The 20,570-nt window shown below is 38.3% G+C and overlaps 1 protein-coding gene across 2 annotated transcripts in view; it reads left to right on the top strand.

The window, feature by feature from the left end:
• Nucleotides 1–19,536, top strand: part of ddb1 (damage-specific DNA binding protein 1) — a 51,238-nt gene extending 31,702 nt beyond the window's left edge. For both annotated transcript variants that reach the window (XM_005930768.2, XM_005930769.3), the window contains exons 17-27: nt 153–248; nt 613–724; nt 2,834–2,957; nt 4,583–4,747; nt 5,283–5,377; nt 8,113–8,283; nt 11,112–11,221; nt 12,016–12,185; nt 15,771–15,873; nt 16,598–16,721; nt 18,873–19,536. In XM_005930768.2, coding sequence (XP_005930830.1) covers nt 153–248; nt 613–724; nt 2,834–2,957; nt 4,583–4,747; nt 5,283–5,377; nt 8,113–8,283; nt 11,112–11,221; nt 12,016–12,185; nt 15,771–15,873; nt 16,598–16,721; nt 18,873–18,956 — 1,354 coding nt within the window. In that variant the 3' untranslated portion in view covers nt 18,957–19,536. The remainder of the gene's footprint in view (nt 1–152; nt 249–612; nt 725–2,833; nt 2,958–4,582; nt 4,748–5,282; nt 5,378–8,112; nt 8,284–11,111; nt 11,222–12,015; nt 12,186–15,770; nt 15,874–16,597; nt 16,722–18,872) is intronic.
• Nucleotides 19,537–20,570: the final 1,034 nt, after the last annotated feature.

The following is a 20,570-nucleotide window of genomic DNA, read 5'->3' as shown; positions in this document are numbered from 1 at the left end:
GTCTTTTGTTTTGATCCTCTAGCTGACAGAGCTGACTCAGATGTAGTCTCTTTTGATTACAGATGCATACAATCCCACTTTTTGATTTGCAGATAGTGGGTGTATTTTGCCTCTTTTCTCGCCCCTTACTAATGCTGCGTTTTTCATCACAGTTTGGCTCTGGCCAACAACAGCACTCTGACTATTGGAACCATCGATGAGATTCAGAAACTCCACATTCGCACTGTTCCCCTGTATGAATCTCCAAGGTCAGTCAAATATTGAGTTAGAACTGAACTTGAAATGAGCATTTCACATCCATCATCTGTACAAATAATGCTGTTTGTTCTTCATGTTTGCAGTGCCCATTTGTTCTAACCACTTTCTCACACTGGTTTTGTTACATACGCTGGATCATTTTTTGTCATTCTTTTTTTCCCAATCTTTTAAGTGATAGCCATGGCTTAATATCATTTGATAAAGGCTATCAGGTTAGGTTATTGATAAGGTTATGTTATCAAGTCAGAAAACACAAAGCAGGCTCCCCTAGGTGCTTTTTTTCCCCATCCTGTTTACCCATTTGCTCTTTTCATATTCACTAACGTGTTTCTATCACTGTCTTTTCTCACTCAGACGGATCTGTTACCAGGAGGTTTCCCAGTGTTTCGGAGTTCTGTCCAGCAGAGTGGAGATTCAGGATGTGAGCGGCACCACATCTGCTGTACGACCCAGCGCGAGCACTCAGGTGCGGTACCTCCCTGTTGTTTGGATGATAAACACCACAGGGCTTGTTTGTTCTGCACTCTTATCTAGCCAGGCACACTGACTGAGAATATTGTTCATAAAATGAATCTGTGAGCTGTCAAGACGCCAAATGTTTTGTCTTGTTTGTTACCTGCGAGGACCACTGCAGCCCAAATTTCTCAGCTGGGAGTCTAAAATCTGACTCCTATGGTATTCAGTGTTACACTTTGCTTAATCACAACCTGATAATTGTAATCTGAGCGTAACTGAAGCTGTTACAGTAAAGGGTTTCCTGTTCAGAGATTAACAATGCTGTATGCAAGCTTTAAAAGGTTCGAAATGTTGCTATGTTGAGTTTAGAGAAGTCAGAAAGTAAATGTGTTTTTTTTCTTCTCATGTTTTGATCACATCTATTTATTTTAGAATGCATTAATGGGAGCTGTTAATTAAACACTAACCTAATAGCATAATTGAAGTAATCAACTACTGAGCCATTGTCAGGTTTGTCATAGAAATTTTTAGCATTTTAAATATACAAATTAGATATCAACAGGGAGTTTCTGGCTTTCAGTGTGAAGAGAAAGCATGTTGTACTGGCTGGAGAACAGCAAATCATGGTATCTATGTTCAAATGTGATGGTAAAACGGTATAATGCCATAACATCTGCCTTGAGAAGAAATAAACTTGTCAGTAATTTTTTTTGGCGGTGGTGGAGGTTCACATGAGTAAAAAGAAACAGCAGGTGTTTAGTTTAGAGTGCAAGCTTTAAGTCAACATGTAACACATCTCAGAAGGGAATTTGTCCCACTCCTCTTTAGAAACACTCTCTAAATCCTGCAGGTTTCTTGACTGCCACTTGGCAACTCGAAGCTTTAGCTCCTTCCTCCTTTTCTATAACATTATGGTCTGGTCACTGGCTAGGCCTCTAGACCTTAATGTCTTTTTGCTTTAGCCACTCCTTTGTTCCTGTGGTGGTATGTTTTAGGTCCTTGTCACGGTGAAAGAAAAAGGTTCTCGTCCTTGATTTTACAGTTCGTAGCCCCATCCATTGGCTACTCAGTGTACTGAAGTTATCCTGTAAACTTATGAGAAAAACAGCCCCGAAGCATAATGTTTGCACCTCTGTGCTTGACTGTGGGAATGTTATTCTTTAGCTCATAATCAGTATTTCCTCACAGCAGGTTGAGCTGGATTTTGATTTCATCTGTGCGCAGCACTTCATTCAATCAGATCAATTTAAAATTAGTTTTTTGTGTTTCATTTTTGGTTGATATTCTGTCTCGCCCCATTAAAATAAAACTGCCTGTATGTAGTGGCAGTGACCATATAGGCGCTAGGGCATGCATTTAACTACACGTCTCATAAAAATAAAGGTGACAAAAATAATGTAGTAGCAATAAGAGTAAATGTATGATGTCTAAATGATGAATAATAGGTTATTTTCTAAGTCTAATATAAAAACATTAATTTTTATTTCCAAATGGTGCAGGAACCCTGAAGGATTACAATTATTGTTAGAACATTTGTCCTGTAAAGCCATTTAGAAAGCAGCAGAGTGAATGAATGAGGAAGGATTAGGGCATTTGTATTATTCTATTGTCATCTCTTACTATTGCTCACAGTCAAGCTCAATTTATCTGGTTAAAGTTTAGAGTTCACATCAAATTTTAACAACAGGGAACATAGTCAGCTTTTGTTTAATTTGTTGACACGAAATGCAGATGACGACTTTTTAGCTGACAAGAAAGAAGAAAAAAAATAGTAGAATGAGACTTTCAAAGGGATTCTCACATGGAGAGCTAATCAGAAACGTCCACACTGGCAGTATGTGTTATGCCCGCTCAGCATGGCTCTTTATCTTCTCCAAGGGGACAGGTGTATACTTTTATTTGTGTTTGCATTTACTGCCAGAGCGCCTCTCACATGTGATGACCAGAATGATGTTTACCTGATTTTAAAATGCTGCACATCTGCTGCCACAGATGGTGCCGACTGCGCTGTTCACACAGCTCATGTTGAAATGGGGATTTGAATTGTTTTATAAACCTGTGTTTGGCTTTGTCTGCCCTTCTCTTGCTTGTTCCATCTCATAAATCTGCATCCTTCTAGGCTCTCTCTAGCAGTGTGAGCTCCAGCAAGCTCTTCCCCAGCAGCACTTCTCCCCACGAGACTTCCTTCGGGGAAGAGGTGGAGGTTCACAATCTGCTGGTTGTGGATCAACACACCTTTGAAGGTGAGACAGCAGAATATATATTTCCATTTGAGCTAGGAGCATATGATAGTAAAGTAATGTAAAATTGTTGGGAATATGGTGCATGGTCATCATTTGCTAATAAAAGTTGCTGTTTTCTTTTATTTAATCTTATTTTCTGCTTAAATATTTGTGTTTTTATGGTGGGTTTTTTGTGTTCTATGATTGTAAAAAGGTTCATAAAACATAAATGTTTTGGCATTCTGTATCTAAAGCAAACCTCTGGCTCTTTATTAAATAACTGAATGATTTTTGGGAGTCATGCAAACAGTTCAAGCTGAATCCAGGCAGGATTTCCTTCAGTCTGTTTTGCATTGCAGATTTTACTGCACCAAGCCTTTTTTTTTTTTTTTTTTTTTTTTAAATACCCAGGCATGACCATCCCCACATAAATTAGTGTATGTTATATGTTAATAATATGTAAATAAGGGACTAGCTCAGCACACTGTGTCCACATCCCATTCTGCTTTATTAATGTGCAATCAGATAACTGCTTATTTAGATGTTGTGAGTTTTCCATCAGATATGGAGACACATTTTGATGCATTAGGGTGCAGATCCTGATTTGTATGCAGTTATATTTTATTAATTACCTCCACCTACACTGCCTAGGTTAATGAGCAAAAGCAGCAATAAAATTGAAAAATTTCCTCTCTAGACAGGTGCAATAAAACTAAAAAGAGAGCGAGGGAGGTTAGAAATTATGCCTGTCTTCATAGTATACAGATGCAGGGGATCAGCCCGGTTTGCTACATTATTCTGAAAATCTTGTTCAGCTTCACACATCAAAATTGGCATTAAACACAAATGGGGGAGAAAAAAAAGTACAATGGGCCAAGAACAATCAAACAGACCTGTATACAAGCTGTAGGCAATCCTCCATCTTGGCTAAAAGATATTTGGATGAGAAGACAAAAGCATGCTGTCTAATTATGAAGCCATCCATTAACAACGAATGGAGAGTTGAACTGGGCGAATAATTACCAGACGATGTGTAGGACATGTGTTTAAAATAGCTCTACTAATGAATGTATTGTGCAGTGTTATACAATTACTGCACGACATTGAGTCCAGTGTAATGTGCTGCTGAGATTGCAATATTCAGATAAACCTGAGCTCTCACCTCAACGAGATAAATCTGATTCAAAAGAAGCAACGTGAGAGGATGGTAGAGGGAGATCTGGGCAGGTGTGGTGTGTTTGTTGATTTTCTGTTGTTTATACAGTATCCAGCGGCACTGCTTTTCAATTAGATTGTGAACTGAAAAGAGGTTCACATCATGAATATTATCTGTAGATTTTTAGATACTAACAATACTAATAACGTCTTAAATAATTTTTAAATAATATTTCTTAACTGTTCAAGTGGACATTGTGTGTTGTGAAAGGACATTATAACAGCGATTGCAGTAGTTTTTCCTCTATAGTGTAGTTAAAAACCTGCTTGGCCACTCATGCTTGCCTTGTCCGACTTTTATTGCAATGTTACAGTGTTTCCATTTGTGAAGAGATTCATTCTTCAACTATTAACAAAAACTTTAAATTCAAGTAACATTCTCCTTGTTTTACATTTCTAACAAAGTCATTTGTATTTTGTGTATTTGTCAGTTCTGCATGCCCATCAGTTCCTCCCCAGTGAGTATGCTCTCAGCCTGGTGTCTTGTCGCCTGGGAAAAGACCCGTCTGTGTATTTTATCGTCGGCACCGCCATGGTGTACCCAGAGGAGGCTGAGCCCAAGCAAGGACGCATCATTGTCTTCCACTACACCGATGGTCAGTACCCAAACATTCTTCAGGTTTCTCCATTTGCAGCAAATAAACCTAAAATCACTTTTCTGTCTTGTTCTTCAACCTTTATCCCATTTGCCTTCTCAGCCCGGCTCATTTTGCCTTGCTCTCTTCATCCTTCACCTGTTTTCATTTTCTCCTCTCCACCCTCTGTCCTGTATTTCACGCACGAACACTTTGTCCTGCCACGCTCTTGTTTCCCTCCTCACTTAATCATTTTCTTATCACTTCTTATCAGACGTTCCTCCTCTCGACACTACTGATTCTTCTCATTTCCTTTCACACTGCGCCCCTCTCAAGGTGCATTGCGTGCCTTTCGTTTATCCTCCTGCAACTCTTCATTTTGCCTATCCTCATTCTGAACGCATCCGTCTTCCTTTCTTCACTTTTTCCCACATCTCTCAGTAATTAAGCAGTAGTCACTTTTTTTTGTAGGAGCTAGTTTAACTCAACCTTTCATGTCTAATGCTTTGAAAGTTAACACAAGACTGACTGGGAGACACTCTGCTTTTTCCTCCAGGTAAGCTCCAAACTGTTGCTGAAAAGGAGGTGAAAGGAGCTGTCTACTCTATGGTAGAGTTCAATGGCAAATTCCTGGCCAGCATAAATAGCACAGTAAGTGGACATTAGTATTTTTAGCTGGTCTTTGAAAAATCTTGACTTTTTCTTATAGTCATGCTTGAAGACCTGAAGAAAAAGTGCAGCTTGAAGGTTAAATTGTTTTAATTTGTCAGATTCTATTTTTTTCTTTTACTGAAAAAACTTGCTTGCACAATTAAATCTTTACTTTCGGCCCTTGGGAAGGTGCCTGAGTCAAGTGCACCTCCATCACAATTGCTTTTCACTGCCCACGTCACAATTTACCATGTGGTCCAGAGATTAAAAGCAGCACCTCTCTATTTTGCTTCAGTTTTCTCACCATGTGTCGAGGAAACTGAGTTATGAAAAAACTGTGTTTACTTGTATAACTGACCTGGCTCTGCAGATGCTCAAGCTTCCAGCTAGAGAAACTTTCACTTGGATCCTTCATTTCACCTTAACGTGAAGAATAGCTGCATATTCTCTTCCAAATAGTATGTGAATATATAACATTTACACTCTAAAGTGTTTATTCCTTAAGCGTACTTTTGTAAAACTTCTTTGTATTGTGCTGGAGAGACATCAACTGAAGGTGACCTGGGACCAGGCTGTACTTTCATATAATATGAATTTGTAGCACAAGATGGAGCATTGAATGAATATAACATTTATGTAGGCGAACAAAATAACACATTCTCATGTCCGACGTTGGAATGAGGAAATGAGAATAGACCTAAAGATAAACATTTAAAATAAAACAAAACCAGCACAACACAACCATGGATATAATGCTGTCCCCTAGTGGTGAACGTTTTAAATTTGCAGAGGTTAGACAGTGGTGTGAAAAAGTGTTCGCCCCCTTCCTGAGTTCCTTTTTAATATTTGTCACACTTTTGAGAATTTTTTTTTACTCCACTGTGTCAGGCAGGTCCTAATTTAAGTGATTTCTTGATTGATAACTGGTGTGGCAGTAATCAGGCCTGGGTGTGGCTGGAGTTGATTTATGTTAAAACAAGGGGGTTAACTGTTTTGCACAGGGCCATGTAGGTGTGAATTTTTTGGCCCTCAATAAAGACCTTCATTAAGAAATGGCATTTTGTTTTTATTATCTTTTTCTTATATTTAATTTGTTTGATGATCTGAAAAATGTAAGTGTGACAAATATACAAAACAAATACTTTTTCAGTCAGACTGCTCAGTGTGCTTCATTTAGTCCACTTTCAAGTGATTTGCATGTTTTGACTTTCTTTGATTGTGACAGGAAATGACAAAAACTACCTCCTTAGCAGTTTTTCTTCAATATCTAAATCATTTGATCCCACATGGATGAATATGAGGATTTCTTGACATACAGTGCGAAAGAAACAGCCTCACTCCCCACTCTTTTGTAATATCACACTCATTCACACTAAGATATAGATAGATTAAAAGGATTAAAAGCTAGAAAGTCATGTTTATCCAAAGATTTCGTGATGGGTTTCAGATATCTGAAACTCATCACTCACTGCAGCTAACTTTCCACATCTAGCTCCCAAAGATAAACAGTGATTAAAGGGTAATCGATCCTGGAAGCAGTATTAATTTTTCTTTATGGTGACAACCTCAGTAGAGCATTATGCAAAATGTTTGGGATTTTTTTACTGGACAATTTTTCTTATTTTTTCTTATCTTTTTTTGTTTGTTTGTTTTTCAACTACAGAGTTTTACACTTGGATCGTTCTTTCTGCACCTTAGTGTCTTTTAAGCACAACACTCTTTATTTCTGCTCAAACTTGATATGGACAAACAAATAATTTAAATTTTTTCTGGAAATTTAAGAAATTCCTGACTAAAGTAGAAATGTTGTTCTTATATTGGACTACAAGCTGAGTGGAGTCCCCTACTGCAAAGACAAACAGTCAAGAGTCATTACTGATTCAGATTGATTGCAGCGTAGGAATACAAAATAGATCGAAGTGAGACCGTGATTGTTTAGAGATGAGCGACCTGTGCAATCACCTTGTGATCAAAATTGGTGACCCAGAGGTTGAGGATATTGCATGGTGATTGCAGCTACTTTGATGTAATCACTGGGCAACCATCTTTTTTTGGTTCTCTTTTTTTCATTTTTCTTTTTTCTTTTGTTTGTTTGTTTGTTTTCTCCCCCTTAGTAACTCTAGTACAGCTGAGTAAATAAAGTTTGAAAATGTTTATTACATTTTTAAATTATACTCAACTATAAAAACAAAGAAAAAAGTAGATCCGAAAGTAAAACAAAAAAACGTTATTAAATGAATAAAGGATGAAGTTGTTTTGTTTTTGTTGGTTTTCTTTGTTGTTGTTGTAATGTAAACTTTTTACATGTAGTTACATTTTTTGAAATAATAATAACAATAGATGATGACTATAATGATAATAATAATCTTTCCAAATAAAACCGGCTAGTCTTTGTTCTATTGAGTTTACCGTCATGAGTAGAAATTTGGTCTACCTTGATTTTTTTGTTTTGTCAATTGCTTGACTCAAATTAATTTAAAAAAAGTTGTTAGCTGGTGCAGACAGCATGAAACTGCGAGTGTAATTAGCCGTTTAATGTTCATTAATGTTGCAGCTTATAATTCACGTACTCAATCAGCACCTCGCCTTCATGCTCACACACACAATCTGGAGTGATAGCATTGTGGAAGTAAAATGTCATACACTTCATCAAACATGGCTAAAGCTAATCACTGCTGCTTTTATCTTTGGCAGCTTGACAACCAACAATTATACACACTTCTTGTTTGTTTAAGGTCCGTCTGTACGAGTGGACGGCCGAGAAGGAGCTGAGGACCGAGTGTAACCACTACAACAATATTATGGCCCTTTACCTGAAGACCAAAGGAGATTTCATTCTGGTGGGAGACTTGATGAGGTCCGTCCTGCTGCTGGCATACAAATCCATGGAGGGCAACTTTGAAGAGGTAAGAAGAGAAGGTTTAATATATCAAACAAGTTGGTTTGTCTGTACTGAAAACAGCTGTGAAAACACAAATTAACCTTGAGTTTCATTCAAGGCTGCTGGTTTTGAAAGAATTTGATTTTATTTTTAAAGACTTTGGTTTAGTGTCTGTTTACCCACATTTGCATGTTGTAACTCTTCTCTTCAGGGTATAAATGTTGTTGTTGTTGTTGTTTTTTAATGTCTACCACGCATAGCCTCATACCTCCCAGCCTTCTGATGAGCAAAGTGTTCAAATTGATTTGTGGAAGAAAGATACAGAGATTTGATGATGAGTCACGCATCCTATTGTGTGCGTGTTGTGTTGTTGTGCTCAGTGTAATAAGTCCTGGGGACCAAAAGGGCTTGAATTTATTTAGAAACAAAATATACCTTCAAGTGCCTTAAAATTTTAGATGGAAAATATTATCTACTTACATACCAAAGCAAGTATAATCAATATTTTACATTAAAAATAGATAAAGTGTTGCACCTAAAAAAAAAAAGTACTCAACTCTGTAGTTTGCTGTTGGGAGATAGAAAATCTTTAATTTTCTCTGCCAGCAGCTTTGGTTCGGTGCAACAGGCTGTTTGTTTTAGTGTACAGTGCTGTATATTTCTCTATCTGGCCATCAGGACTCTAACATCATTCACAATAACACAATCAATTTGATATGTGATATTAAAATGTCGTATTGTGATATCATTGCTATAGCTGTGGCATACATTTACACTCTAGTGCATGGACTAACGAGACAAGCCAAGGCGTGTGTGAGAGCAACAGCCACACCTGTCAGCCTACAATGACGATTTAGTATGTAAAACAGGAGCTACTTATACAACCCAGCGCGACAACATGCAAGAAAACCATTCATGCAAAACGAGGAAACAACAAATGTGTTTCAACACTTTAGGTCAAAGCTGTCCAGTGCAGCTTGGCTACAAAGAAGTAGATGCTTGCAGTTGGTGATGTGGGATGTTTTTATGTGATGGTGTTGGGCCGCTCCTGATAAGTTAAGCAATTTAACATTGTAACTTATCAGGAGCTGCCCAACACCATCTGCTACTAGGGCTGTGCGATATGACCAAAATCTCATATCCCGATATAAGAGTTCTATCGTCCCGATAACGATATAAATCACAAAAATTTAACATTTTCTGTAAATTCTGTGAATCTCGGGCAGCTCGACTTGCGTGAAGTGTTTCCAGCTGCGCGTCCTTTAACCGGAGTCGAGTGTTTTAACCGATGCATGAAACTACACATTTTTAGACATAAGTTGTAACGGCCGCCGTTTTCTTTGTATTTATTACACTGCGTGCTGCGGGTTGCCTGTTCTAACGTTTGAGTCTAAGGTTTATTTTTTAGCACCTGGCGGCTCTTTTTTACTTCTCATCCGTTAATAATCTGCTCTTTCACGTGATTCAGTTTATTTTGAAAAGTCTCAGCAGGATCTTGAGCTTTATTGTGAAAGGTTTATGTGGAACATAAACAAGCGGACACGCGAAGGTGTTACCGTCGCTGTTGCCAACCACAAGGCATAAAAACAGGCGCTTGTCCGTCAGTAGTGTGGTTATATTAAATACGGTATAAGAGAAAGAGAGAACTTAAGAGAGAAATTAATATAATTAATATAGCCACTACAGTGACCATCAGAACGATGAAAAAATATTGCCGTAAACAGTTTATTTTGCGACACCACGAAACAAACGATAGCGTAAAATGAAACGATAGACGTTTTTATATCGTCATCCGATATATATCGTTATATCGAACAGCCCTATCTGCTACCATGTTAAATGACTTAGTGTTAAGCATTTACTTTATTTTCAAAGATTTCCTGGGAAAACTAGCTACTCAAACTACTTTTGTGCTACACCTGATTTATGTTGTGTCACTACTGTTGCACTATATTGTTCCTGCTGCTAGCAACTTGTTTCAGTAGATTCACACTTCAAATTAGGAAGTGTGTCATCAGGGACAGTAGCTCATTGGAAGAGGCTGGAAAATGTCCTTCATTTATTTATACTTACAAGTGCTGCTTCAGTTCAGTATTTTTTTTCTACATTGCCAGAAATATCATTATCACACCTTTCTTGAAATATTTCAAGATAGATATTACAGTATAACCCCTACTGCTCAACACCAAACAGAAAGCAGAGATAGTTTGCAACTAGCTTTTGAATGTAATGACACATTCAACAGATAAACAGCTAGATATTTACCTTAGAAGATAAACAAGATTAAAAGTAAACATTGGCCTTATATTTATCTGTAGTCGTGTGAACCTGTATTCTTTGTAATGATCAATAGGGGTCATCTTAATGTGTTTATCATCTCAAACACTAATTTTCAGTCATCTTTAATACAGCACGGTGATCTGCTTTGCCAATTAGACTCCTATTAACAGTAAAATAGATGATAAAGCATTGTTTGGCTTATTGCTGGAGTTGTACATGATCTAGCATCCTTCATTTAAAATAAGCCAGTGAACTCACAGTGCAAATACTTTGAGTTATATATAGTGTCCATCATAGACCCAGTTCAGGATCCTCTATGCGCATAATCAGCATGAATAGAACAGATTTGAAAAGCATTTTTCATGCCTTTGTATTCAAGGACATTTCATGTTGCTCAGGGCTTGAAACATAAAAGCAGTATGTTTGGAGTCAGCACTTCTTAGCTCATAGATAATGCAGTATCTGCTTGGAGACAAGTACCACCTTTGTTTTGCCCAGGACCTCTCTGGTGTTTACTGTTTTCTCTGACATGTCTTACGTTTGTTTGTTTTGTTTTTTTATTATTTGCTTTAGATTGCCCGTGACTTCAATCCTAACTGGATGAGTGCAGTGGAAATTCTGGATGACGACAACTTCCTGGGGGCGGAGAACGCCTTCAATCTGTTTGTCTGCCAAAAGGACAGGTGAGGAGGAGCAGTATAAACGGTGCCGTGAGTAGTTTTGCACATTAACGTGAATGATTCCTGTAAGCATTACGGCCCCATTACATTTTCCATTGAAGTCAACCATCAAAAAGTTTGTGTCAACTCCAACATTTATTCACTGAAAGCAGTATCATCTTATTAGGAGGGTGTTTTTAACTGTGAGTTGCACAGTACTTTGTAGAGCACCATCACTGGAGTGAATGTGATGCAGCAGCAATTGTCCTTGCATTTGTTTTGGAAGTTATCTCAGCGGTGAACTTTTAGTCACTCTGCTGCCTTTCTCTCTTTAGTAATTCTGCTATAAAACAAGTGTTGACTTTAAGGAAAAGTAAGAAAGATGTGATCTGGAAGTGAGTGTGCTACATTTATGTCCCAGCTTATTATCCGCCTTCTACATCAAGCTGGACCTCTCAATGCTTTTGACCTTTATTTTTGTGTCACATCTCTCTTCCTGTTGCTCTCCCCCGTTTCTCACCCTTTTATCCATTGCTTCTCTATCATTCTCTGACCTTTTCTAACGCTTCTAATATCTCTGCCCCCCTTGTTTTTTGTTTTGTTTAATCGATCAAGTCTGTCCCCCAATAATTTCTTCTTTTTCTTTTTTTTTTACATTTTTCCCTTGACATAATTTTCTCTTTGTTTTTGCACTTTATTTTTTCTCTCCTGTTTGCTCATACATCAACTCTTTTTCTCACATGTTTTATTCTTTATTGTTTATAATCCCTCACTCTCCACCTTTTGCAATTCTCTCCCACCGTCCTTTCTCTGGTCAGTGCGGCCACCACAGACGAGGAGCGTCAGCACCTGCAGGAAGTGGGGCTGTTTCACCTTGGGGAGTTTGTAAATGTCTTCTGCCATGGTTCGCTGGTGCTGCAGAACCTCGGCGAGAGCTCCACACCCACCCAGGGCTCAGTGCTCTTTGGCACGGTTAATGGCATGATTGGTAAGTGCACTGATGACAAATGACAAATTGCTGTAAGCCTACAGCCAGTATTAGTTAGCTTAGTTTAGCTTAGCCAGTATTAGTTAGCTTAGCTTCCCAAGACTGAGAAGAGGTGGAAACTACATGCCAAGTGACAAAGGTAGCAATGTTTAGTTCCCACTGCCTCTCAGTCTACACAAAGACAAACTGCACTGTTTCTTGGCTGACAGTAGGAACTTCCTACTGTCCACTGGTTTCCTTGAACTGAGTGGAGGCTCCCAGCCAAGTAACTTTTCAGCATGTAGCACTCCAAAACTTTACTTACACCTTGGCTTTTGTCCTGGTCAGACAAATGAGAGATAATTTGTTAATTAGTGGAAGTGATGGGAGGTAGATAGTTTTCAGAGCCAGGCAAGATTTGTCCCCGCCCTCCTTGTTTTTCAGCCTTTGTGCAAAGATGCACTGAGAAGTCAGGGGCTCCAGTCATCTAACTGTTGGCTAAATCTGATTTTTAACTTCTGAAATTTCTCTTTTAGCATTACTTCACCTAAATGGGAAAATATGAATATTTTCCCACTTATTAGTAATGTCCAGTTTTATAGATTAGCATGGATTTATTTGTAGTAGCCACTGCTGAGAGTTTCCATCGTTATTCAATAGAGGATTGATAGCAGGAGTTATTCTGTGGTGTAAGATGTAAATAGAACAAGCTCATTTTAACCCTGTGTTTAATTTTAAAAGATAATAAAATGAAACTGTTTTTGGAAATACAGTTCATTTTAAATTTAATGCTGTCAAAGGTTAGATGTTGAGCACTTTATTGAATCTCCCTCTTCTTCTTCTTGCTACGCTCTTTATTGATGAACTGAGGAGTTGCTGTAGGTTTAAGAGAGAAATCTTCTCTCTTACTGGCTCAGGTGACTGGTCTGGACAGGCCAGTTTATAGCACCCAGGCTCTTTTCTTTTCAAGCAGTGAGGTGTGCATCATGAAATGCGCCAGGAAAGGACACGGTCTAAGAGGCAGCATTTTTTTTTCTCCCTTTTTGTTTTTAACCAGTTCTAGTGAGATTCTCAATGTTGATCTTTTCACTTCTGTGTTTTCTGTGTTTTTGCTGATCAGCATATGTAGATGAATAATGAGAAGAATTATACAAGTCCTTAGAGTTCTAATTTAAAAAACCTGGTTTCTCTTTCTTACTTCTTTCTACTGTTTTGAAATGTGATATGATGTGATATGATATACCTTTATTAGTCCCACAAGGGGAAATTTCATAAGGCTGCCGACCTATTGCACGTAGTGGCGGCGCCGTGATATTTAAGACAATAGCAGATTATTACAGCCAGGTGGTTTTTATGTTTTACAGAGCTGCATATTTTTTGTTGATCAAAAGCTTCAAAACGCTGCCTCCATTGCTCAGAATAAACCACAGGTATCTCTGTGAACAGTTTTCTAACAGATTAGGTAGGAAATTTAAAAAGAAAAAAAAAAAAATAAATCCAGTGAAAAATCTCACAATGACAGTCCTTTAGCAAATGACTGCTCTGCAGTGCTACAGTCACTGTCAGTGTTTTCATATTCCTCGGGCTAATTAGACAGTGCACAAACGTCTCCAAAGCCATTTCTTTAAAACTAATGTTTCCATTTGAGAAAGGAATAAGAAAGGAAAAGAAATCACAGTTTACACCTCATTACTCAGATTAAAACTAGTAACTTTCATCCTGGCAGTAATGAAGGCAGGGATGAAAAACGTGGAGCACACAACATTCAGACACAGCAGTATTTCACCCCTTGGTCTCCCAGAGCACATAATTTCCCCTCAGCACTCTCTCTGTGACTCCTGAAAAAGTGTCAGAAGAAAGTTTAACAGGATACGAGAATTTCCATTGTACGCTCCAGTTAAAGGTTTCCACAGGAGCTGGTAAACTAAAATGAGCTTCAGTGTCTAATGAAGATAAATACCTCTGCCAGGGTTATTGCTCTGAGATGTTTTGATTTATTAGACATTACTGGAAAGAAGCTGCAAGGCCGCAAGATTATTCCAGCCAGATAGCAACAAACAAGCAGATAAACTTGCAATAAACTTGTTGAAAACGGATAGTAGGTAATCTTAGATGGGAAGATTATTGTGATCGATTGAAGTAACGCGGGAGAGTCCATTATTTGGGAAAGGCAGAGCTTTAGGAACAGTCTTTCAATGCTAAATGTAAATTCTAAATCTTTTACTTTTGTTATTAGTCAAATAGAGAATACTATATGTATATGTTAGTATTTTCTAAAGAGTTGCGGAGCTTAATCAGTGTGATGAAGTTTAAAATGTTTTATTTAGTTTTTTTTGATTCACTTTTAGCTAAACCTCCAAAATATGTTTTGTTCTAGCACGAGGCCAAAATGAATAAATTGTAGTTTTTATCTATTTATTCCACTCGATTTAATTTTTTCCCCAACTTCGTATATATATATATTCTATCTAAAAATTTCTGACTGTTTGTTAAACAAAACAAGACAACATGCAAATGATGAGCCATGAGTCAAATTTACATACAAGTTCCTAGAAGATCAGCAGGAGAAAATGCATATTCATTTGTTTTTTCATCCAGAACTGTTGATGCAGAATGTGGTATTTGGGTGCACTGAGTTGCTGGCACTAATCCTCCAGTGGAAAAGGAAGAAGGAGAGGGTAGACTGATGATCAAAGACCTTTCATTAACCCTCTGATGAAGAAAAATAATGTCGCATTTTTTTTCTGCAGCTTTTATTTGGAACACTTTTATAGTCTCTCTGTTGCTCCACATCAGTCACAGCAACACAAAAAGCATATTAAATAGAATTTACTGTTTATTGACACATACGGCACAGGCTTCCATCACATTGCCATACAGCGTATTCACTTTAGCATTTTTTATTAAACATAAAAGCGTTAAGTGCCTAATATCAAGTTGGTGCTCCAAGTTTTGTTTTACTTTTTTATTTCTGACATTTCTCAGTCAAAGCTAATCAGATTAATAGATGATTATAGTAGTTAGTTGTTGCCCTGCTATCCTCCAGGCTCATGTCCCAAAGCACTTTCATGACTTTACAGACACAGAAATAAGTTCTGCATTGCACATCAGTGCAACTCTTTGTTCACAAGTTGCTTTTTTTTTTGTTTTGTTTTTTGTGGCAGTCAGTTTGAGTGCACATTACTTCCCCAGAGCGTTAGAGTAGCCCACTCTGTGTGCCAGAACTTTAATTTGTAGCACAGAGAAGAGCGCACCACTCCCCCAAAACCGTGCGACTACAATATTTACAGCACAGTCGGTCTCAAAATGAGACCGTTTGGAAATCTTTTAAATTATTGAACTATTGAAATCATGCTTCTTTACGCCCAACATGGTCCCAGCATACAAGCATGAAATTTGTATTAGGGAGATTGCAGTCACACTAATGATCTTTTGATTTATTAATTATACAGCTGTTATGAGTTTATTATGAATCTAGTCCTTAAAATTCTTCTCGCTGATGTGAACCCAGAAGTATTTCCCATCTGCTGCAAAAGACTGCCGAGGTGAAAATCTGTAACGCCTCCATTGTGTTTTTGACTAACGTGTGTGTGTTTGTGTGTTTAGGTCTGGTGACATCCCTGTCCGAGGGCTGGTACAGCCTCCTGTTGGACCTGCAGAACCGCCTCAACAAAGTCATCAAGAGCGTGGGAAAAATCGAGCACAGCTTATATCCTTTTTACTTTTATAGTATGCTTGCCATCTGTCAGAAAGATGGAGGTGAACTGCACTGGCAGCTGTGGTTTGAGAAGCGAGAGGAGTAATACTGTTTTCTTTTAATTAGCTTTGATTTGTTTGATAGATATTTCAAGTGTGCAAAAATTTGTATTCGGCTCCACAGGCTTTTGTCTCATCATTTGATTTGTATTTACAGCTTAAACTAAAGCAATTTAGCAGTTAGCAAAATAAGTCTTTTGTGACTTATTTTATCATTTTTAAGCAAAACTTGAGCCACTTCTGATTTCTCTGATGTGAGGTTTTACTGGTTGCATTGATCTTCTACTGACGTACTGCGACGGCTTGTTTTTAGGTTTTAGAGCGCTGGTCAGACAAAACTAAGCTTAAGAAAATCTCCTCTGGTTTTAGGAAATTGTGAAGGGCATTTTTCTGTTTTTTAGATTTCATTGATTTGTCCAGGCATGTTAGTCTAGATAATACATTCCCCAAAGTATTATTAAGCATTGCACAGTTGTTATTGATTCAGCAGTAACGTGGTGACTCAACCAACCTTTTCTCTCTGGTCTTCTGAGCAGTGCTGCTTTTATTAGACTGCTTTCTCACTATAGTGAATATCTGTTGACTCGGCCTGAGGTAAAGTGTGCGTTATTGTACCGAAGGTGCTGTCCTCAGGCGAAGCAACTGCCTTGTATTGATTTTCCTTGACTGCGCTGCACCTGGAGGTCCTTCCACACGGAGCGAAAGACGGAGCAGGCCACGGGATTCATTGACGGGGACCTCATTGAAAGCTTCCTGGATCTCGGCCGGGCAAAGATGCAGGAGGTTGTCAGCACTCTGCAGGTAGGAGCTCATGTCCGTTCGGATCTACATTTAACCAGGATGGTTTTCAAGTGATGAGTAAACATTGTTACAAAAACGTACCAACAGAGGTCTTTTTAGAGTCCGCTTGGTGTTTTTAGTGTAGTGATAACATGTTGTAAAACAAAATAGAAGTCATTATTCATCCCAAGCCAACAGTTTGTTGATGACTTTTCCCTTTATGACCTCTAGTTGAGTACAAGAAAGAGTTGTACATCCCTCGGTACTGTCATCACTGATTACACATAAAGTGTGGGCTGGCCTCTGCAAATGATTAGTCAGTATATTTAAGAAAGACATTAAACTTTCTGAACCTTATGACTTTAGTCAGATTGCCTTTGTCTATAATTGCTGTTTTCCATCTGCCTTATTTGTAAAAGCTCATTGTTTTTATCCCACCAAATCTTTTCACTTGGATTCAAGTCTGCTAACTGAGATAGTCAGTATGCTCAGGATCCCTGTCTTCCTGGAACGTTCAGTGATTACCAAGAGAGCATCAGTTCCTCACGACAAACATTGCCAGCGCTTGCAGCTTGTCAGATTGGCCTCGTCAGTCTTATAGCAGCTCTAGTCCAATCTTAAACCGTCTCCCAAACCTCTGTCTTCACGTCTCTTTTCATATTTAAGTTGTATTATGTTCAAAAGAGCAGCGAGGCATCAGGCCCGTGCTTGTTTAGTGTTTAGCTTACAGCCTGTCTGTTCCTGCCTCCATCGCTTTCTCCAGCACGTACCTGCCAGTAATATGGAGGCTCTTTCTCCACAGTTGTTTTGAAAGTCTGAGGCTCCTTCGGGAAATTTTACACTTTGTTCCCGGGTGTGCAGCTGTATCATAACTTTTAAAATAGGAACTTGAATTGCTTTGGAAATCTTGCAGGCAGTGCCATTTTGGTGTAAAGAAATACTTTGTGTTAGGTTTGTGAGACAGCTCTCTTCTCTATGGCATGTGTACTCAGCTCGAGTGCAGAGATGGACTTGCATCTATATCACTGAAGTAAATTCAGTGTTGTTCCCTCTAGTATAGTTGCATATTGTTATTAGTAAATTTCAAGTGAACAAACAAATATGAAAGCTGGTGTAATAACTGAGGGTGACAGAAGCCAACAGGTCCAACCGGAGCAGCTGGTGAAGAAGGATGCGGTTTGTATTTGTGGTTTTTTGGCTTAAAGCGACGCTGAACTTTGAATGACTCTTTGGACAGTTTTTATTAGCTGACTGGGAACTGGAAATAACATTCATAGCAGAACAGGTGGAAAAATAAATTTTGGCAGATAAACAAATAACAATATACTGCTTTGTGTGTCTTCTTAGCCTTACTGCATTTAAAAAAAAAAAAAATACACTTTTAGCTGATAAACAAAGGCTGTTCCCTGTTTGCCTCCCGAGAGCAGCCAATAAAGACAGTCCAAAGTATTTGGATGGTTTGTTTGCCAGGAGACGCCTGTTTAAAGCCAGGGTTCTGCTAAAGTTGGATCACTGCTATAAAAATAAAATATGTTAGCTGCTCACTGGTGTCTCTGTGCAACTAAAAATAGGTACACTAAAAGCTGATTGCATATTTGATATAAAAAATTAAGCCTGCAACTAACAGTTTCTTGTTTTGTTTTTCAGCAGCCTAGCATCTTAATATGCTAAAAAGCCCATTAAAATCTCAGCTTTATGAAGCTCAAGTGATGCCATCACATTTACTCTGTCCAAAGAAGACTCTGGAATCCAGCCTTATCCATTTTAGTCATTTTCAGACAAAAAAAAAAAAACATAGTCCAAGAAAAAAATGTAATCAGTTCTTTTGTGTTGTTTGCTTGCACTTTCATTGAAAGCCCATCATTTAAATCCCAGTAGAAAGAAGTTTCGGTTCACAGCAGGAAAACCCAAGAGCCTCTGCATGCAGCAGAAAGTGATGAAAAAAATGACACAGATTAAGTGCAATCATATAAAAAAATAAATAAATAATAGATAAATAAAAAAATTGGCAGAAACTAAGCGTTGAGTAATTTTTTTCAGAAGCTTTTTAGATCATTTCATGTCCACTCAAGTGAAATAATAAATGCAGGTGAAGGAGTGAGGCTGAGTGGCACTGGGGGGGGTTTGTCTCAGTATTGGAGCCTCATAGCTCCAATTGTCATTCAATTTCAGATCGATGACGGAAGCGGCATGAAGCGTGAAGCCACAGTGGACGAGGTGATTAAGATAGTAGAGGAGCTGACAAGGATCCACTAGTTTCCAGTGGCATCGAGAGCCCCGCCGAGCGAGGGGACGGTCCCGAGGCGTAGTGAAGACGCTGACGAAGGGAACGGTTTGGTTTTTTTGCAGATATGTAAATAATTATAAATAAACAATGTGCGCATGGTCATCTGCCAGACTTCAATAATTTGTCACCTGTTGAGACCCTGAAGGTGCTACACGATGACTGTAGCACTCTTCATTTAGACGAGAGTCTCCAGGCAAAGTGCGTAGCATCCTGTCTGAACAACCGAAAGACCGAAGTGAAAACACTGGTCTGAGTGCGTGCGTTTGTTTGTGTGTGTGCGAGTGCGTGTGTGTGTGGAATATAAACAGGAAAAATCCAGAGATTTTCCTCACACAGAAGCTGTTCTCTGGGATGTTTGTGACAGTTTAAGGTTAGCTGATTGTCTACACCCCACCTTTTAAATGTGACTGCTTTACAGTTCCCAAGTTTATTCGTCAAGTCTGGAGTAAACTTGCTGTATGACAAAGAAAATAAGATAGATTTATAGATATTTTGTCTTTGTGATGTTTTCTTTGTTAATTCTAATAAACTTTGCTTTAGTACTCTTCACATCTTTATCTCCGGTTCTTGATTGTTGTCCAAACTCAAGCCTTGGTGCACTGCATCACTCGAGGTTACCGCTGTCAGTAATTAATGTAAAAGTCAATAATTAGAGTTACTCATGAAGACTTCTGCATACTAGTTTAAACTTCTTGCTTTTCATGGAGCTCATCTGGATTAACAAATCTAAAGTCTCTGCAGCTGATAGGTTTAATATGAGCAATTTACTTGCAAAGATGTAGACATCCCCGTTGTCTGTTATTTGTGGTTGGTGCTAACTGATAAAACACAATTATACTAATAAGTTCAACTACCCATATTGAACATTACATGCACTAAACTGCATCATTTTGACATGTTTATCTGCAGTTTAGCCAAAGTGCTGTGATCCTGCTGCTCTGAGCTTTAATAACTAAGCTTTAATTAAATTGCATTGGGCTGATGATGCAAACAGTTTTGATTCCAGCTTTTAAAATGGGAAAATGCAATTTCTTTAATTTCATTGTTTTGTTAAAAAGCGATAAGAAATAATCAGTTGAGATAAAATAATAATAATATCTTCAACTGAGTTTTTAAATGTATTTAAAGAGCAGATTTAAGATGAATCACAAAGTGCTTCACATCAAACAACACTAAAACAAAACATGAGACCATAAATACTTATAATTATGTAAAGAATCTAAAAATGTCACTGCTCGGCTGGCACGGCTCTTAACGTGCAACTTTATAGCCTCTTTATTCAGGCGGAACTGTTTTTATTTAGGTTCCAGAGTCGAGTCTTTTCCAGTTTTTATATGTACAACTATTTAATATTCTTCCAGAAGGTGCCCTCTACGATCTCTGCAGTCAGCCTCGTTCATCAAATTAATACAGCTCCTTGGGTTTTATTTGCAGTTAATGCTGACTCGCTACTGTCAGCTCCACAGCCACAGTGAACTTGCCCCCCCCCCAAAAAAAAAAAAAAAGAAAAATTGGTTTAAAAAGTGTTTCTGGGACAGTGAATCTGTTTGTGTACCGAGCACGCAGAGTCTCATCTGTGTTTC

This window comes from Haplochromis burtoni, unplaced genomic scaffold (genome assembly GCF_018398535.1).
Source record: "Haplochromis burtoni strain Fernald_Lab_line unplaced genomic scaffold, NCSU_Asbu1 Contig_135, whole genome shotgun sequence".
Lineage (NCBI taxonomy): Eukaryota > Metazoa > Chordata > Actinopteri > Cichliformes > Cichlidae > Haplochromis > Haplochromis burtoni.
This window is presented reverse-complemented; position numbering and strand designations above follow the sequence as displayed.